Source organism: Oculina patagonica, chromosome 10, assembly GCF_052425735.1.
Source record: "Oculina patagonica isolate OP01 chromosome 10, crgOcupat, whole genome shotgun sequence".
Classification (NCBI taxonomy): domain Eukaryota; kingdom Metazoa; phylum Cnidaria; class Anthozoa; order Scleractinia; family Oculinidae; genus Oculina; species Oculina patagonica.
Genome location: NC_135767.1, coordinates 18,218,641 through 18,239,182, shown reverse-complemented (window position 1 = coordinate 18,239,182; position 20,542 = coordinate 18,218,641). Strand labels below are relative to the sequence as shown.

The window sequence follows — 20,542 nt, the reverse complement described above, 5'->3', positions numbered from 1 at the left end:
ATAAAGGATTCTTATGATTTTTAAACTGTTCCCCTTCTCTGATTGTTTTGATGTTTATTTACTTCAATACTACACGACGCCATCGCTTATAAAATAATATATTCCTTGAGACTTCGGTAACGAAATCAGCGGCTGACGCAAACCCGGAAGTAAAAGTTGTAACGTAACACTTGAACAGCACGTGCGATCAATGCTTCCAAGGTTTGTTGACTTCCGGCGTCGTAAGATTGCCACGTGCTATAAAGGGACAAATCTCGCAACCAAAACAAACAGTGACGAACGTGTAAAAACATTTTTGGTTTCAGATCCTTAAGTTCTTTTTTATTATAGTTATTACTATTATTATTTTTACTTTTAACCTTATTACGGCGTTAATGTATGAAATCATAAGTTTTGCATTTTTCCAGGGGTTGAATTAGAATGGATGCTCAATTTTTCCGTTTTCATTTGCAATTTCCCCCAATTCTGAGCTGTTCGTATTTTAACACATTCGGCAAAAATTTCACGATCTTTGGAAATAGGCTGCGTTATACCTCGCAATTACACGGGACCTGCACGTGGAAAACGCGTGCTTAAATAAGTCTCGTATTACCTCGTGTAAAGTCGCAGCCGTATGAAACTAACAGCATATCACTCAATCGTCAAAAACGTTCTTTTTCCCATTTTCAACCTCCAGTTGTTACATTAATTTTGAAAAGCTTTTAAAATCCTCCCAGAATATTAGAAGTAAGCACTTTTCTTGAAGGCAAGCAATGTGGGTTAAACAATATAGGGTATGTTTTCTAAACTGTTTTTAGTTTGTTCCTCCATTGTTTCCAATAGAGCAAATTTCACTAAGTTATCGAATCTAATTCGCATGTATGCTTTGGTTTTGCATTACTTCACTTAGTGATTGGTCTAAGAAACTCGTGCCAATTTCTCATCCCAACAAAAGTAATACCAAAACCAATCGTGACTTGATCGCACACGTTTTTCCGCGCTTCGTGTCGGCTTACAAGTATTTGCTTCGAGTTTGATTGGTTCAGTGGATTGTCTTTGTGCTTTGTGATTGACCAAAATAATTGCTTTTGTTTTGGTTATAGAAACTGCTCGATACCAGGGCCCGATTTTCTGCAACAGCTCTCTGCGTTCCGGTGAACGTTTTCAAATCGTTTTGGTTTTTCCAGTGCAGTTTAGTACATTTTCTCCCGATTTATCCCTATAAGCACGAAAGAAAACCCCTCAGAGCACAGGGAATGGCTGCAGAAAATTTCACGTAATCTTAAGTATATTTATGCAACCGGACCCAGGGCCGTAACCAGACCTTTGCCATAGGCGAGGCAAGTTCTTGCTAGTGGGTTCTGGGAGCATGTCCTCCAGCAAATTTTGAAATCTAGAAGCTACGAATCTCTTTTAGACACATTTTTCATGAGGTATTTCTTGAGAAAAATCAATCTTGTTCAAGTTGGGATTATGTTTCCAAAAAAACATATTTTGTTTTTAATTTTGGGGAAAAATTTAGACGAGACAAGTGCCTCGTCTTGCCTCTTGCTAGTTACCTTCGTAAATTCCGTAAATCAATAAAGGGTTAAACGTTTTAATCTGATGTCCAAACCTCAGAGCTGAGTGGATCAAGCGAACTCGATGTCCAAAGCGCTATCTTGACGACAACTTGTTTAGACGTCCAACAACACTGAACTAAATATATTTCATCACTTCTTTAATCATTCTATTAGTGTCTTAGTACAATTCTTTTTTTCTTCAAAAGTTTAAACCGATTGCATTATAAATACATACTTATTTGCCTGTGTCCCGTCGTTGAACTCCAGATCGAGCGGTCTGGGTTCGAGCTCTGGCCGGAGTCAAACTGTTGTGTTCTTGGACAAGGCAAGTTACTCTTACAATGCCTCTCCTTCTACCTATGCGACCCCACAAAATGCCGGGGGAGGGGTGGGATGGGAGGGGTAATCTTCGATGGACTATAGCAGCCTCATGCTACAGAAACCAAAGTTAAAAACCATCCTGATAAGCCATATAGTTTCATGTTGGCTGGCAAACTGATTAGAGAGATGATTAGAGTCGCGAGCCTGTCTGCAAAGCCATGCTTTAGAGAAATTTCTTGCGACATATGAGCCAACATTTAAATCAATGGAAACCTCTCAATAGTATTTTGTTTCGGTAGAAAAACAGCAGAGAGATAACTATGGAGTAACGATGGCAAAGATTGCGGAAGATTGACAGATATTACGAGCCACGAAGTTGTGTAACTTGTGATATCACTTTGAAGATCCGTCGGCATTCATAAAGTACATGCAGTTCTTTTAAGCACAGCACATACTGTTCAGAACTGTTCTTGAAAAGGCGCCTTATTTTATCTTTCCGAACAGACAAATGTCACCCATGTTGAATGTCTGCGCCCAGAAGTTGAAAATTCCATATCCATACTCGGGGGAAGACAGCTTTGACTAACATCATAATAGCTTTGGTACTGCTCTCAAGAGGGTCTTTGCCACTGTTGCGCTTGATGCATGGGGCTAAACACTTCTTTTCAAGGCAGAGAAGTGTAAACAATGATGAATGTCTGCAACCAGATTTTAAAATTTCTTATCCATATGGGGAGAAGACAGCCTTTACTGACATCATGACAGCCTTGGTGCTGCTCTCCAGAAGGTCTCTGCTACTGTTGCACTTGATGCATGCGGCTGAACACACTTTTTTCAAGGCAGAGAAGTGTTGTTAACTAGCTGCGTGAAACGTCTTTCCTTTGCAAATCCTGTAATAGAAATTATACAAAAAAACAAAAACAATCAAATCAAAGACAGCGAGGGGGGCAACTCTCTGTAGTAAAGTGTAAGACCCACCTTAAAGGAACTAAAAAAAGGTAACGTTTGCGTTTGAGCCTAGTGACCCATCAGACCGGAGCTTATCCCGGTTTCCGTAGCATGTAGCGACTAAGAGTATTTCCACTCCTCACTGGATGGGATGCTAGTCTTGGAAGGGTACCCCTAGCATTAGATTTACTGGTACTATTTACACACCTGAATAGAGAGAGGCATTCAGAGAGTTAAGGTTCTTGACTAAGAACACAACGCAGTGACCCCGGCCTGGGCTCGAACCTGGACCACTCGATCCGGAGCAGTGCCGTAGCAAGGGGGAGGGGGCCGGGGGGGCCCGTGCCCCCCCCCCCCCAGTTTTTTCGCATAAAATAAAAACAGACCTGTATAAAATGTTGAAAATACAATTTTATCTCGCCAGAGGTTTGAAACAATAACATTTGTACTTCTTTTTATTATTTAACGTACCTAGGGTGATGCACAACAAGCCAAAAACTAAAACAAACCAGTAATCGTGACAACAATGTGAAAAAATGTCTCAAATGTCTCAAAAATGTCTCAAATTCGCGACATGCGTAAATCACAAATGGCTCTTGGAGAACGCTGGAAATAGCATTTCCAAGCCTCTAGATTCCAAAATTTTCTGGGGGGCATGCCCCCAGACCCCCCTAGCGGCTCGCGCCTACGGCGCTCGCGTGCCCCCCCACTTCTTTTACCCTTGCTACGGCACTGCGGAGTCCAGCGATTAGGTCACCGCGCTTAACATAAAGGCACAAAATGCTCAAGTTGAAGCAACTTGAAAAGTTTTGTAAGGTAAAAAACACCACCAAAAGAAGTAACTATAAACCGAAATTAAGCGAGCTAGGGTAGTTACGAGTAAGATTAAAACAGATTACGAATGAAAAACTTGGGAAAAAATGTCATTTTGTTTAGGATGAGCTGTTTGAGAGGCGCCCAGTCAAGACGACAACCTCGTTATAACGGCAAATTCTTCTGGCCCGAGCAAAAAAGCGCATTCAATTTTCAGTCTGTACTGTCACTTGCGTCACCTAGCACCACGCGCTATGGCAAACTTCAGTTTCAGTAATTTCGTTTTTTTAAAAAAATTTCAAAGAAGATTCTTCTGAAAAGTGGAAAATTTGTTATATTTGCAGCAAACACAAAAGTAGACACTTTCACGCAGAAGCGTAGAACAGACGGCAACCCACGATTTTTGCCGTTCGCCGCTGGAAAAACAAACTAGACTGCAAAAAAATCTGAATTTTAACGCACGTGTAAGACGGCCAAAACGGTCGACGCAAGAACAACAGATTTGAGCTAAGATTTACGAGTTTATTGGACGAGTCAACACAACAAAAACGGGAACGAGTAACTAATAACAAGAAATACAAAATAAAGCCACAATAAGCTAAAGCTACAAATTATTTAAAACTAAGCACAATAAAATGATATATTTACAGGCTAGAAAATAATAAACATTCTTGCTAACAGCTGATTATAAAAGATGTCTTAAAACATAAGTGAAAGGCAAAGAAATCACTCTCAAAAAATGTAAACAAACTAAGAGCTGATACATTCTGTGAATAATACATGAAGTGTAAACTAAACAAAGGCTGACCAAAAGGCTTGGCTTCGGATTACATATTAACTTATTGCATAACATTGCAATGTGAATGAAAACTAGTAGTATGAAGCTAAAATCATGGAAATAGCGACTACAAAATGATAATTTGGAACGAAAATGAAACAGGAATAATTGTAACTATGATTTGGAAAAGAGGTAAGCGATTATACAGTAATTACTGGTGGAAACAGTAACAAAATGTAAAACAGACAAATAGCATGCTGTGTGACACCAAAGGTCAACTAAAATAAATAAAACTAAACAGCAAGCTAACATGCATTTGCAGCTAAATTACAGGAGTAATTGCTATAACACCAATCAACCTTAGATGATGAAAGTTCTACTCAGAAAATATTAAGCTACAAAAGTAAACTTAGGCCTTAACGAAATAGGAAATACTAAAACATACCAAATGTTATTGATAGCTACACATCTGTGGGGAACTTGGAAATATCTTGAACACACAGGGCTGACACTCTCTTGGCAAACCAACTAACAACTGAACTAACTGAGCGAATGGTTGCCAATTTATAGTAGAATCCAGGAAAATGTAAAAATAACTAAAAACCTAATAAGGTTAGGGAGTGTATTTACTGCCTACAAACACAGGATTTACATAAAGGAACTGGGTGTTTTTCACACCTACATAACAGGAATTAGGTACAAGAAATGCATGGAAATAATGCAATTAGACAAGTAAAATCAGGGTGTGAAGGGAAATATAGAAATTAAGGTAAACCACCAACAATAATTCCTAGGATTACAAAAATAACTCACATTTCAGAAAATAAAATAAACTAAAGACTTAAGTGACTAAAATGGAATAATAAACTTAAATCAACTTAAGTGACCTAGTCACACACGTAACGCGGCTCCTGAAAAGGAACACGGGTCGAGCGGTGAAATTACGAGTGGGATTAACGAGAGACGCTAAAAGTACGTTCGTTCTCGCCTTGCAAGATTTGCAGACTCGCGAGCTCTATCGGCACTTCGCGCCTCCCGTATCGCGCGTCACGCAACGTTAAAGGAGACGAAAAATAGACTATTTTGCAGTTTAAAATCAAACGTTATCATGATGTTTCATTTGCCTAAATCGACATTTGCATACAGACGTGCTGTTTTCCTTTCGGCATCCTAATTTTCTTCCGGTCCCGAATTTTCTTTAGAATTCCAATTTCTTATCGCCATCACAACTTCCTTCCGGCAACTCCATTTCCTTCCGGAACTCTACATTTAAATTGGTAGGAAAGTTCGTTGATTGATGATCTACGCGAAGTTCTGTTATTTATGCTAGCACAGGTAATTATGTCATTTGTTGTGAGAGGAATAAAAATGTTCATTGTCGTTTAGTCATTGCTGGTGCGTTCGCTACAGGAGGAGGGGGAGGGGAGGTGAATAGGTTCGCGGATGACGGATTTGGCCTTAAAAGACTTTCGGATTGTGGATTTTTGCGATTCATCGAGCGTATTCGCGGATAAGCTGAGAATTTTGGCCCGAATTCTGGACTCTTCATGTCAGGAAGTTCGGATCGTGGATACTAAACAAAGTTCGTATCACTTTGGTCGGTCTTCGTCAGTATGCTGGCGAAATTTGCGTACCCCTATTCTCCCCCCTTCCTACAGGAGCTAACTCACAGACGTCGCAACTTGAAATATCTTTTTTGTTTTTCGTTTGTAACCCGTCTTAATTCTCCTCGTTAATAAACATTCTTGTTTATTTTAACTTCATTTGCGTTTCTCTACCTCAGAAAAATATTATTTTGAGGTTCCCTTCAATTTTAAAGATATTTTTTATATCAAAAAATGAATTAAAAAATTGTGACAAAGCTTCTTTAGTTTCTTTCTCATTCAGCCTCCTAACTTTCTTCTAATCACAGCGGATTTGGTTCAAATATACAGGCAAACATGTCCCCTTGGGCACCGACTGGGAATCACCACATACCAAACCGTTACTGTACGTTAAAACTGTTTCTATCAATTCGTGTCAATTGGGTAATGCTCTCGTTTTGCATGTTTTTTTTTTTTGACATTTTATTGCTCCTTAAAGCAAAATTTGTTCGTAAGTTTCGCGTCACTGATCAAGAAAAATTTAAATTTTGGCTTTAAATTATTCTCTTTACTTGAGTTGAATAGTTCATTCAAGATGTAGAATGTGCACTCCAGTGTGAAAAAATGTTCTCTCTTGTTGTTTCACGCATTAAAAAAGAAAACAAATCATCTTCTCTCATAGCTAGTTATTGGAAATTTACCATCCACAGTAACACAATTATAGCTTAGCACAAAAAATTATCCCCTGCTCATTCACAAAACGCGACCAGGCTGAGAAAGGAGATAGGAGAAACCAATTTAATACAGGGTCAACGTTTCGTCTTACCTTATGGATTTCATCAGGAAACTCTCCCATGTTTTTCTCAACACAAGAAATGCAGAATCTCTTAGTGTAGAAAATGCTACAGGTCTACAGGAAAAAGCCAATTAATAAAACACAATAATAACAACAAACCTTGATCAATAATACAATCACATTAATTATGTGACATTATCAACACAAAGGATTGAAGACAATTTATTACAACACAACTATTAAAAATAACTACCAAGTTAGGTTGGTTCAGAGGCAACCCCAGCCATTTTTAGGGGGGAGGGGGGGGGGGGTGAGGGTCTATCACATTTGAAATCAGTCATTAAAGAAAGTTCAGAATACAGCCGTTTAGAATGCACGTGCTTGTCACGTTTAAGAAGGAAACATTTCTTGAAGAACCTCTTGGCCTTCACTTTAACTCTGTTCTTTTCTTGATTTTCTTAAGGATGCTGTTATTAAATTCTTGTCATTTCCAATCTTTGAAACTCAAAGGGAGGGGGAGGGGGGGGCAGAACCCCTGGTAACCTCCCATTGGGACACCCCTGATACTCCACCACATGCACATGGACAGAGGCACTGCAAAAGTAAGTGTTTCTTCCCAAGACCTGGGGGGTACTCTCTGAAAATTTAGGTGGGGTGTGTGGCGCACTTCCAGAAAAACTTCTCCTATTTCAGGCAAAAATATAAATAAATATAAATAAATAAATATATTCAATAGTTTTAGTCCTGACCCCACCAAGGAAATGCTTCAGTTTACATTTAAACACTTAAGAATTGCTTCAAATTCCCAAATTGATTAAATCACACTTCTCAACAGATGAATACTAAATGTTCCCAAAATTGTACCTTCAGCTGAATCCTGATAACTCGAACCCTTAATAACTCGAACCTCCTGCTCACTTGAACCTTTGTTGATTCCCCTCCAGGTCATTTTCTTAGTAATTTTGCCCTCAATAACTCGAACCTTTTTTGATTTCCCGATGGTTTGAGTTATCGGGATTTGACTGTAATTCCTGACCCAAGATCGAAAACCACATCCCATTTCAGACCAAAATTAATGGTCAAAATCTGTACCCCATTTCAAACCAAAATGGCTTGAAAACCATATCCTTTGGTGCCACAAATATCAATATACTGGTATAAATAAAGGGAGGCACGATGGTCTGATGGTAAGTGCTCCGGACTCCGGATTGAGCGGTCCAAGTTTGAGGCCTGGTGGGGGTCACTGCGTTGTGTTCTTGGGCAAGACACTTTACTCTCGTAGTGCCTCATTCCACCCAGGTGTATACAGTAAATGGGTACCAGCGACATAATGCTGGGGGGTACCCTGCGATGGACAAGCATCCCATTCAGGGTGGAGTGGATATTCCTAGCCGCTTAATGCTGATAGAAGTAAGGGCCACTTGGCCACTTGGCTCTAGGCTCCCCTTATTACTGGTATATCAGGAGTACACCACCCCCAGGGTCCCAAGCACACAAGAAAATGGTCCTACTGAGGACTCAAACCTGGACTTGCCACAGGTACTTGTACTTCTTTGGAACTACTATTTTGATGTCCATTTAAACCCTGCACTGTGTGTATTGTTTTGTTAGGTTAGGCATGCCGGATCAATTTAGGTTTCTGGGAAACTGCTCACCTACCCCTCCCCAAACCTAACATTTTGCCCAAAGCGATAAGTGAGGGTTAATGTTAGGTTTGGGGAGGGGTAGGTGAGCAGTTTCCCAGAAACCTAAATTGATCCGGCATGCCTAGCTTGTTCAAACAGGTAGAGGGTGACCCACCTGGAATCTAACATAATTATTGTAACACAGTTGTACAAGCCATAAATTAGTATTTAAACATTTGTCAGTCCCTATACACAGTAGTCAAGCTTATTAAAATACATCTGTACCTGAGCAACACAAATGTCTGTTGAACACAAACAACACTGTCCGCCAAGAGTCAAATGCCCAGAAGTTGGAGAGAAAGGATCATGGATAACATATGCATCTTCCAGTAGTCTGTAGTTTGGAAGAAAACAAAAATTATTTTACTTCAGCATGCATAAAACATATGAATGAGTTTAGGGTTTGATTGTTTTGGTTAATCACCATTAGCTCCTTTTTTCATTAAACTACAAGGAAGAAGGGGAATGAGGTATGAACTTCTCACGTCCAGCAATGTTTACTCTCAGTTTACGCCCCTTCCTTAGGGGTTCTCATCCCTTTGTGCTATTTCTATTGCAAAATCTTATGCAATGTTGCAAAACATTTTCCAAATTTCTCCTGCTTCCCTGGGTCTCCTGCTCCCCAAACTGTTATCTCCTACCTCCCATAGAGTTCCCATCCTACTCCCAGGTTTCTGCCTCCCTCCCCCCCACTTCCACACCGGCCCGCAAATATAAATAGTGCAGGAAATCAACTTGCTCTATCAAACTCTATCATGTGCCTCAGCCCAAGATCTTGTCCCCAACTCCAGCACTTCTCTCTCCTTGCCTCATCCCTGTAGAATCACCAGAAACTCGATGGAAAACAAACGGTAAATTTAATGTGCTCGTCCGTTACAGAGCCATTTCACACACTAGATCATACTACACTTTGAATACATAATCGAGAGCCTTATATCTTAGGACAACAATAACACACTCTCGATTGGCTCACACACTCTCTTGAGAATCCACGCACGCATGTTCGACCGCTTTAGTTGGAGCGTGGTGCACATGGCATTGTGGGCCTGCTGCACTCACAATTATCATCCCACCTATGACATGCACTCCCTGTTTTCCAAATTTCATTTCACCTATGACATGCAACAGTATCTGAAGAGGATGCAGTCTCTCTCTACTATGCAAATCCATGATTGTTTTGGTTATTTGCAGTTTTATAAATTATGATAATAACATTAAATAAATGATAAGAACTTTCAAGTCAAGAAAATGGGGTTTGTGAAATGTTCAAAGGAGGTTGTTGGCCAATAGAAGTATTTGATTCAGGGACTTACGGTACCTGGAAATAGGAGGGGGGTGAATAGGGGTATGCAAATCCGCCGATCCGTCATAATTTAATGACCGAATCCGTCGATCCGTTGTAATTTAATGACCAAATCCGTCGATCCGTCAAAAAATGTCTAACATTCGAATCCAAATTTTATTTGTTGCCAGGATTTGTGAAAAAACGCATCTGGAGTTGTTTTGTGTTAGCTAAGAAGCAATTAGCATTTTACCATATTAACGGTAAACTAAAAGATCTATCTCTACATTAGAAATCTGTTGTTGATCCTACAATTTCCGTACTGCGTAACATGCGGTAAGTCTTGCGCATGACCAAAAAACAAAATTAAAGTAAAACGAAGCAAAGCATTTCTGAGGATCGTTGAGATCCGCAGTAAGACCTTTATTGCAAGCAAAATCCAAAATCCGGGTCCAAAAATTCGATGAAACCACGATCCGCTTCAATTGCAGGATCCGCAAATCCGTTAAAAAATATGCTCTGAATCCGAAATCCGGGCAAAAATATTGTCAAAATCCGTCGATCCGTTATCCTATTCACCCCCCTCAAATAGGAGTTTTGGGAAGCATGCATGGTTCAAATTTAAGGAGGGGAAGGGGATAGGGTAGCCACATAGTAAGCAACGAATTTTTCTTAGGAAGCTCAAGATTATAGGATTGGGCTAGGAGTTCTTGAAGGGTCATGAACGATATTTGATAATTTTGTCAGTTTTGTGGACTCAGTTCGGATATCTTGTTTAAAATAAAAAGCACAATAAAATAATACAAAAACAAATACGTACACAACAGACTTGGAGAAGGGCGGCTTCTTCCCAAAATACTCGTAATGACATTCAAAACCACAAGACGAGCATGTAAACATTGGTTTTTCAGTCGCAGATTCCTTCAGCTCAACCGCCATCTTGAATTCATCTTTCCGTGACAAATGAGCCCGTAATACTTTGTTAAAGCGGAAGAAATAGTACTTCATTGTTCACTTCATTGTTTTTCCAATGAAGTGTCCTGTCTAATATTTAGCCAAAATGGCGACGAATTTTCAAAGGTTTACGCATTTTAGACCCTGTATTGATCTTCATGATGGAAAAGTTAAACAGGTCTGTGTCAAGAAACACAAATTTCAGAACTTATGTTAATGCAAGCTCTGATGTTTTCTTGTTCTGTTTCAGCCAGATCGTCGGTGGCACTTTGACAGAGAACGAGGGAGGTCTTCAAACAAATTTTATTGCCAGGTAAAATAATTATTCCTTTGAAGATCTCTCGCCTTTCTTTATCAAAAGACAACCAAATTTTCACAAGCACTGTTAGCGAAAATCAGCGAAATTGCTTATTTATGTGAGGAAAATGTTACTGATGTTGTGGTCCAAATTACTTTTTTTAAAAAATAACTTTTACGTTATCTGTTTTGTGTACTGTAAGGCCATCCCCTTTTTTTTCTCTGTTTAGCGTCGTCCGACCGACCCAGATTTTCGCGTTTTCAAAAAAAAAAAAAAAAATTATACAGAAGGTATAGAAGGCAATGACACATTATTTTAAATAATGTCCTTTTTACGCTGTTCTTGTTTGAGTTTAACCACGACGTCGATTTTTCCTTCCTCCATTGCCGCCATGTTGACTTTGTAACCATGTCTTCTTGTTTCCAGGCTCCACGGACATTATGCTGAGGTACCGGGCCTCCTAGTTCCAGACTCCTTATCCACTTTTTTTTTTTTAATTTTTTTTTTTTAATTCCGACCGACCGACCCAAAATCAGAAAACACATACGACGATAAACGAAAAAAAAAAAGGGGATGGCCTAATGAAGGTTAAAAATTAAATAATTATTGACCACGTTCCAGTTTATATGAAGGTATGTGGGGTGCTATTTTGATACATACAATTTGAAATCAATTTATGAAAATTAAAGATTGATACAATTTGCTGGTATTTTTGACGTTTGATCATGATATGGGGGCTTTTTTGGGTTGAAGGGGGACTTGAATTTCTTTCTTTTTCTTTGAGGGGGGGGGGGTTACATTTATCACATGGGCACCTTTTTTAGTGGAAATTACCATTACCCATGCCAAAATAAAACTACAGATTTCAAAACTTGGCATTTCTTGTGAATTATTATCTTGATCCTGTTTATGGTGTAGACCAATGCCATTTATTTTTTTGTTAACCTTTGTCTTTCAGTGAGAATGCAGGCTTCTATGCATCTCGTTACCGTGAAGACAACTTGACTGGAGGTCATGTGATCAAACTTGGTCCTGGCAATGATGGCGCTGCAGAGGAAGCCTTAGCTGCCTGGCCTGGTGGACTTCAGATTGGAGGTGGTATTACCATTGATAACGCAAAATCATGGCTTGATAAAGGTGCTGCCAAGGTACGTGGACTAAACCTCCGCTTGCAAGGTAACAATAGTACTGCATGCCATAACGTTGCCAGTTGACAAAGTTTTTTATCAATTTCTAACATCTTTTTAACACCTTTTTGATGGCTTCTGTTTCAAATGGCCAATCAAAATGCTAGAAGTGAGTAAGGTGGAGCTGGCAGTTGTCAGAGTGAACATTGTACTTGACAGCTTACACCTCACACAGTTCTTACATTTTAATTGCCCGGTTCAAATGAAAGCCATCAGAAAATAAATTGTCAAAACATGCCAAAAATTTAAATTGTTGGAAATTTACTTTCCACGCCCTTTACTCCCGATCTCACCCTATTGCAAAAATTATTACACAATGTTGCAAAATTTTTCTCAATCTCTCACGGTTTCCACCACCTCTGGAATCTCACTGCCTACAGGGGTGGATCTAGGGTGTGCAAATCCCCCCTCCCACCCTGAGATAACCTGTGGCTTGGTATTCGCTGTTAAAATTTGTTTCTACGTCACCAGTCGGTTAAGCCATTCCATAGTGGTGCACCCCCTCCTAAGAAAAATTCTGGATCTGCCCCTGTCCTGCCCTCTCTTTTCTTGCCTCCTGTACCACTTCAGCCCCCTTTTCTCCTGGGTACCCCCTCCCTGTCCCCCTCCACACTGTAAACAGTGTAAAGCGAGGTTTATTTACACAATGCTCTGTTAAATGTGAACTCTACACATAGGTCATAGTGACATCTTGGTTATTTCTCTCTGGTGATTTCTCTCTGGAGAGACTCCAACAGTTAAGCAGTTTGGTTGGAAAAGAACAACTCGTCATTGACCTCAGTTGCCGCAGACAAAAGAACTCTTGGTTTGTTGCCATCAACAAGTGGCAGACAGTCACTGCTTTGGAAATATCAAAACGTGAGAATAACATTTACTGTTAAGTTAGGCCAAAAAGCCAGTCTGTGTTCGAGCCTTGTGACCCATCAGACCAGAGCTCATCCCAGTTTCAGTAGCATGAAGCAACTAGGAGTATTTCTACTCCCCCCCCCCCCCAACCTCCAGCAGTAAATTTGCTGGTACCAATTTATACACCTGGGTGAAGAGAGGCACTATGAGAGTTAGATGTCTTGCCTAAGAACACAACACAGTACCCCAGCCAGGGCTTGAACCCAGACTGTTCAATCCATGGTCCAGCGCACTAACCATTGGGCCATTGCGCCTCCCATAGCTGCTAGTTTGGGCATGGGTATTTAGCTTTATCTTTTTGCGTGCATTGCGGACGTATGACACTTGCTGAATAACTAGCACTATAGGCATGCAATGCGTGCAGGGGGCTACATTGGTGTAGCTTTTAGCATGCATTGTTGAACAGGTCTATGCATGATATATAGTTGGTAATTTTGTTGAATTAAATTTGCCTGTTTACACTGGCTGAGAAAAGCCTCACTGGGTATGCGGCTAATTAAGGTATTTCTTTATTTTCATATCTTTATCCCCCCCCCCCCCCATCCTAAATAATATCCCGATATTTGTGACCATTTGGAATTTGTTTATTTTAGCATGTTTGGAAGAATTGTCGCAGTTTGCATCAGAATTCCTCATACACGCAGCTGATGTAGAGGTAAGGATGCCAACACAAAATTATTATAACTATGTTATTAGATCACCAGATAAAAAAGATCATCAGAATTTACAGAACTGTAGGACTCCACTATCTTGAGATCAATAATCTCAAGTTCCCTGCTATCTCAAATAAAAAGACGTTTCCCCATTCTCTTATCTCAAGTCCTCGCCCCTGTGTACAGGGATGAGGTTTCCCTTGGACCTGGGTGTGTTTTTGTCATTTACTGCAGTTTGCAGTTTCACTTTATCACATTTAAGTCATTTAACTCTTGCTATCTTGAACTGTGATAACTAAAGTATGAATTAAGTAGTCCTTCTGCGAATCTGCTATTTAAAAGGTTACCTATAAAACAAAACCGATCACAATATAAGTAAATATTGCCATATGGTACTTAAGACAACGTAAACTTTGCAACTTTTTGCAGTTGTAATTAAAGTGAACAAATTAAAGTTATGTAATATTCTACAGAGTATTTACCTATTAAAAGTGTAAATTATTGACATTCACATAGGCAAGGCACAATTACCAGTGGCCATTGCTATACAGTACTGAATAAAAAACCATTACAAAGACAAGGGCTAAAATATTTTACAGCGTAATAACTGCACAGGTGGTGTAATCTGTGAAGATTTGCCTCCTAAGAAGTGGTTCAGTGTCACTGAACCCCCAGGGGGGTCCTTTTTTGGGTTTGAAATTTTCGATTCCAGGATTTTTTTGGGTAGGGAAATTTGGCAAGTATTTTTTTGGGTGGCTTGATTTAGAGTAGGGATTTTTGGGTTATTAAAAACAATCAAAGATTCATGGTAGTTCCTTGGCCGCATAGTTCTGTGAATAAAGTACAAACACAGATTGGTTTCTAATGATTTTCTAATGATTTGCTTTGTGGTTTATCTTCAGATCATTCCCCCTTTCTGAAAATTTTTATGGGTCAGAATTAGGCATCATGGGATTTTTTGGGGGGTTGATTTTTGCATTTTTTCGCATCCCCGTAACACTCCCCCCCCCCCCCCCTGGGACTGAACCTGTCATCAATTCTCTTTCCTGTAGGGCCTGTGCAAAGGAATTGATGAAGATCTTGTCAAAGGTAAGATTTTACTAGTCATTCACAAAGCTCTTACTTATAAGATACAAAATATATATTGTCAGTAGCATTCAGTGTTTTATTTGCAAGAAGCAGTTAGTACTGCATTTATGAAGGTTTACAGTTACCCTAACATAAGAAAGAAACAAATTTTTTTCATTTAATTCATTTGCTGCGTAATTTGTTATCACTGATAATAATTATGTTGATTATAAAATTTTATGTAATAATTGTACAATACATGCTACTTCTCTTGGTTGAATGAAACAGTTTTTTCTTTTCAGTTCTAGGACAGTGGTCTCCAATTCCTTGTACGTATGCTGGAGGTGGGAAAGGTGAGATATACAGTTGCGTAAATCAGCTTAGTTAACCACTTGCTTGATATTATAAGTTTTTATTTTAGCAAAGCTCAGCTGCACCAAGGGCATTTTTTCATTTTTGTATTTTCTATACCCATAAAAAATCCACTGAAAAAGAAGAACCATGCATTTGATTTTTCATGTTCATCAAGACCAGCGGCACATTAGCGGGCGTGTGCGCTCTACGACATACGTGTCCATGATAAATGGTGGCCATACTAGGTTACTGGTAATGTTAAGGTTGACGTCAGCTTACATCTGATACGACATCCACACTATTGTCAATTGACAGCTGTCAAAACAAGGTATCCACTGTCAAGTATCACATGACCATACTGTGGGCTAGATGTTGAACTCATCAAGTTCACATGGTTTTTTTAAGTTGACCACTGACCAGGTAATGGTTTTTCATTAGATTGCGGGCTCAAGTCATCATATTTTTTTCTTTGTATGGTCAGTAAATTCAGATTTGAATAAAGGGCAAAGTAAAAAATCGGGGAGCACCGCTTTTAGGTTTGGCTTTATCTAGTATTTAAATGTGGCCGTTGGGCAATACTGGTTAATATCTCCTAGTGGATGATTGTATTTATTATCATCACTTTTCTTCTTGTACATGAATTGATAACGTAAGGAGATATTAGAAGTTTATCACACATGGGAATTGAAGAGTTGTTAAACAATGCAGGTTGATAATTCTGATATTTCACACTGCATATTAACTAACAGGTTTTAATTCCTTTTTATTTTTTAACTAGACATCACTGATTTGGAATTAGTAAATAGACTTTCTAATGGGAATGTGGACTTGACTTTTGGAAGGTAAGTGCACTAGCATTATATTTGGGATGGTTTATAATGTCTTGACTTAATATTTTTATATGATTTCCTCATATACCATTCTATATTAACACCTGTTACTTCATTGGTATTTTCTGGAACTGATCCAGTATGCATTCAAAACTGGTCCTGTGTAAAAAGAAGGCATATCCAGTCTGATTTTCCATTTGGATCTGTTTGGAACCTGAGTAGTGACTGAATGGTGTCGGTAATCTCTTGACTACTTAAGAGCTGGATCTAAAAAACTGTAGGCCATTGAGGATAGTACAGTCCGGTCAAGGGATTTATTGAGTCTAAAAGTGACAAGGGTGAGAGGAGGGTGCGTATTGTATTGGTTTAAAGCAATAGTTATGATTGTTCATGATGCAATATTTTGTTCCAGTGCCTTGGATTTGTTTGGTGGAAAAGGAGTGAAATATACAGACTGTGTGGAGTGGAACAGAAAACACCCAAGATAACAGATCAGGGATATAGATGTTTACAGATTTTATGGCAAAAACAGACTGTGGTGTGGAACAGAACATATCCAAGAAAGAAGGTCTAGCACAAAGATGAGAAGTATAAAAATTTTAAAATACTGTATCAAGCCTGAAAGAGAACTAAAGAAAGAGTGGAGTAACACATTAAAAACATATTTTATGTCAAACATACCGGTAATTTATTTATTGGCAGAGGTCTACTGCACAAGTAAGCTCTATGAAGTGAACTTCAAAACAGTTTGCTGTATGACTCATATTTACAGCAGTAACATGGAAAGATATTGTAAGTTGTCTCAATAAAACTTGTTCACTGGTAGCAATTGAAAGCTTCAATTGAAAGCTTTTGAATGTACAATCAATACACTGGTAGCGAGCATAAGATAATCACTTTTTTTATTGAAAACTGTTATCTGGATTGTATTTTTACAGTGTATATACAGCTTGCTCATTTTTTTTTATTTCTTTAAATCTTGGCCAAGCACAAAGCCCTTGTCTTATAAAAATAGAAGTTTATCAAAGTATAAAGAAGTACATTTAATTTTGTTACTTTTTGTTAAAAACTGAATTCAATATACATTCATTATCACTGGCCACCTGAAAATGTATATGACAGTAGTTTTGAGTAGTAAGCTGTGGGCTTGGGCGAAATAATCAATCTATATTTTCCGTATCGTCACCAATCAGTCTTCATCAAGATTCAATGAACTCAAACTGAACACTGTTCTTGGATTTCTTTTAATTAGAAACTCTCACTGTATGACTCTCCATCATCATGTCTTGATTCTCTGTCATGATTCCCATTAGCATCTCCCTGAAATAACAGTGAATTGTTCTTTAAGATTTGTAGTATAAAGCTTTTAAGGTCAGGACACACTAGGTGACAAGCCTCTATAACATGTCGCGGGGACAAGTTGCTGCAACATGTTGCCTCGTGATATGGTGCATTTTTGCGACAATCTTTGTCCCTGCAACCAGTCACACAAATTCAAACCAGTTCGAATTTGTGCAACTGATCGCAGTGACAAAATGAGTGAAAGCAGCATTGTCGCAGCATGTGCGCAATTCTGCGACTAGTCGCTGCCACAAAATATAAATTAACCAATGACAGAGCATCATGTTTTTTGTCATATTGAATTGGAAAACTACCGCTAGTTCACACTGATTCCCACTCTTCCAAATTCGCTTCTTTGCACCAAACAGTCAAGCGCTTTGTCGCAGCGACTTGTTTTGAAGCAGTACACACGGAGTGACTTGTTGCAGAGATCTGTCACTAATCCCAAGTGGCTTATAGCTCTTGGCACTAACTCCAGTCTCTGTATCATGAAGCGGTTATGAGTATTGCTCCTCCACCTTAAATGGGATGCTAGTCCTGACTCCATCCCAGGTTACTCCCCAGCATTCTGCCAGCTTACCCTGACAATTTGCTGGTACCTATTTTTACGCTGGCTTTCAGGCCTTGGCAGCTCTTAAAGTTTACCCAAGTCTGTTTTTCGGCCAGTGAAATTAGCCGGTCGAGGGCCCTTAGTGACATCCATTGGTGTACATGTCTTACTTCATCGTCATCATCATTGTCATCCTCCTCCTCCTCCATTTCTTGTTCTTCCTCCTCCTCTTCTCCTGTAGGCTCATCTGCTGCAGACTGTTGCGACATTATCTCCTGTCCCTGTATATCCCTGTTCTTCAGGTTTCCAAGCCAGAATGCCTCATGGCATTTGTTTAGTGTGAGCATTGCCTGTGAATAAACACAAATTTTAGTCCAAAAAACAATAACAACTAGTACACTAGACAACTAGTAGATCTTACATGAGCTGCCACACTTCTGAGAGGAAATGCCCCACGCAACCTTTATATGGCATCTATAACATATGATGCACATGTGTTATAATGTTTGATTGTCGCTCAACGGTTTTTAACTTTGTGACTGATAAAGGGTCATTCCTGAAACGTTTTGCAAAACAACGCAACAACTTAGCACTTTTAAAGAAATTTTTTTTTATAGTACTAAAAACAAAGTGCTATGCAGCATCAGTTTCTGCTTTATAGCACATCTACGCACATGGCACATGCCAGCCTCATACATTTGTAATTGGTAGTGTCCATGACAAAGCCATTTGCGCCACTAATTCTTCATTAATTCTTCATTTATTTTGCCCCTGAAAAATCTTTGAGGGGGGTCAAATTTGTGTCTATTGCCCAGGATATCGCCCAATAGTTTCGATTAGCACATTTGGAATAGACTGAGTAAGATATATCAGACAGAGTGGAAACATTAAGACTTTTTTGGGTCTTTAACATGGTTAGGGTTAGACCAGCCTTATACCATACTCCCTATCAAAGTTCTGGAAAGAAACCTCTACCTGTGGCAAAGAACATGCTGGCAACTTGAAGGGCTCGGTGGAAAAAGGGTGTTTGTAATTTTGGCCAAAATAACTCCAAATTTAGCCTGTGTGTTTGTTTACATGTGTTCAACATTTTACTGTATTTATTTTCGCTGGCTTGTGCCTTTTCGGAGAAAAAACGTATGCAAATAACTTGGTTTTCCAGCCGGTGTCTTTAGGAATTCCTTTGTTTAAGCTCAACAGAGGAACTCCAAAAGATGCCTACCGGATAAACCGGATCTTTTGCATACGTTATGTCTCGAAAACCAAGCAAAACCCAGCGGAAATAAAGACAGGACAATGTTTTGCAGACATAAACAAACCTACATGTGAAATTTGGAGTTGTTTCTGCGATGTTCATTTTTAGTCAAAAATAATGACTGCCCTTTTTCCACCAATCCCTTAATTTTGTACCTTGACTCTGAAGACAAAGGTCTCTAGGCATTTCTTGACTGCTGGTACATGATTAGTGAGAGACAGATCTTTTGATACCTAGTTGAAGAGAGAAAGTACAATTGTAGTCAAACATTTTGACACTTCCACCTTCTGTTAGTAAATGGCCGGTCTTTGGACATAATTATCTCTGTTACCATTAAAGCACTGTAGTTTACTGACCTTGCTGTGGCCACAGAAATGTTGCATTGATCTTGTACTTTGTTGCAAGTTTTTTAACAATCCATGGATGTCATCCTATAAAACAGAAATAATGTATAGTGAGAAAAAATCTCTAATTTGAATGAGAAAATTCAGTTACTTTCAAGAATACTATAACTGACCAACTTACCCACCCACTAGCCTACCACATACCAATCATTCACAGTTTCTCAGTCTCTTTTTAAATACCCAAATGAACGCTGCAGCACTTATTCCAGAGCGGCGCTTAATAAACTATTCTTGGTAAAGGTGCGGTGCTTATTCGACTGACTGACTGTTTGACTGACTGACTAACTGACTGACCGACCGACCAATGGACCAACTGACTGACTGACTGACTGACTGACTAATCAACTGACTGAGTGACTGATGACTAACCAACCGACTGACTGTTTGACTGACCAATTGACTGAGTGAAGGTGCTATGCGAATAATCTTTCCTAGTTAATCATATTGTGAGGCAATTGAAAAGGCTGTTACTCCTACACTTTCAGACAGACATGAAGCATTATCTGTTAAATTATTTAACGATTTTGTAAGCAAGGAAGATCACAAGCTGGCTAACCTGCTACCTGCTCCTATGGCCAGTTATCACGCTCAGCGTTTGAGAAATAAGATGCGTTTTGACATTCCAGTTTGCCGCACCAATCGTTTTATGAAATCGTTTATTGTTAGCCATGCGATGTAAATAATTTTTTAACACAATTGTAATTTATTTTCGAAAAATTTAAACCATTTTTATTGTAATTTTCACAAATTGTCGTAATTCAGTCTTATGACTGTAATACATGATATTTCTCAATAAATGAGTTATTGTTATTATTATTAAATAATATCAGACTGACCAACCAACCATCTGCCGACAAATGTTGTTAGTGACATCACAGAATCACTGACATGTTATTTGTCAACATATAAGCATACCTTGTGTGTCCTGAACATTAAATCCAGTACAGGCATTCCTAACTTAAGGAATGTGTCCACAAATAAACGCCCATACTACG

The 20,542-nt window shown here is 39.0% G+C and overlaps 3 protein-coding genes across 4 annotated transcripts in view; 1 reads left to right on the top strand and 2 right to left on the bottom strand.

The window, feature by feature from the left end:
* Window positions 1–1,682: 1,682 nt before the first annotated feature.
* Window positions 1,683–10,698, bottom strand: LOC144629235 (cysteine-rich DPF motif domain-containing protein 1-like). Its single transcript, XM_078487470.1, has 4 exons — window positions 10,568–10,698; window positions 8,691–8,799; window positions 6,811–6,894; window positions 1,683–2,752 (listed from the first exon to the last, which is right to left on the bottom strand). The coding sequence occupies exons 1-4, from the start codon at window positions 10,684–10,686 to the stop codon at window positions 2,720–2,722; spliced, it is 345 nt and encodes a 114-aa protein (XP_078343596.1). The 5' UTR covers window positions 10,687–10,698; the 3' UTR covers window positions 1,683–2,719.
* Window positions 10,674–16,631, top strand: LOC144629167 (uncharacterized). 2 transcript variants are annotated; one of them, XM_078487375.1, is made up of 9 exons: window positions 10,674–10,879; window positions 10,956–11,014; window positions 11,958–12,147; window positions 12,864–13,044; window positions 13,686–13,747; window positions 14,798–14,834; window positions 15,116–15,166; window positions 15,946–16,009; window positions 16,410–16,631. In XM_078487375.1, exons 1-9 carry the CDS (start codon window positions 10,808–10,810, stop codon window positions 16,483–16,485), a joined length of 792 nt encoding a protein of 263 aa, XP_078343501.1. In that variant the 5' UTR covers window positions 10,674–10,807; the 3' UTR covers window positions 16,486–16,631. The 2 variants fall into 2 exon arrangements, with proteins under 2 accessions (XP_078343501.1, XP_078343502.1); XM_078487376.1 differs by having other exon boundaries at window positions 10,790–10,879; window positions 10,952–11,014.
* A 248-nt stretch (window positions 16,632–16,879) lies between these two features.
* LOC144628970 (Fanconi anemia group D2 protein-like) overlaps window positions 16,880–20,542 on the bottom strand; it is a 44,728-nt gene continuing 41,065 nt past the window's right edge. The window contains exons 42-46 of the mRNA XM_078487104.1: window positions 20,463–20,537; window positions 19,500–19,574; window positions 19,299–19,376; window positions 18,059–18,238; window positions 16,880–17,317 (exon numbers count right to left, since the gene is read on the bottom strand). Of these exons, the coding sequence (XP_078343230.1) occupies window positions 17,246–17,317; window positions 18,059–18,238; window positions 19,299–19,376; window positions 19,500–19,574; window positions 20,463–20,537 (480 nt within the window). The 3' untranslated portion in view covers window positions 16,880–17,245. The remainder of the gene's footprint in view (window positions 17,318–18,058; window positions 18,239–19,298; window positions 19,377–19,499; window positions 19,575–20,462; window positions 20,538–20,542) is intronic.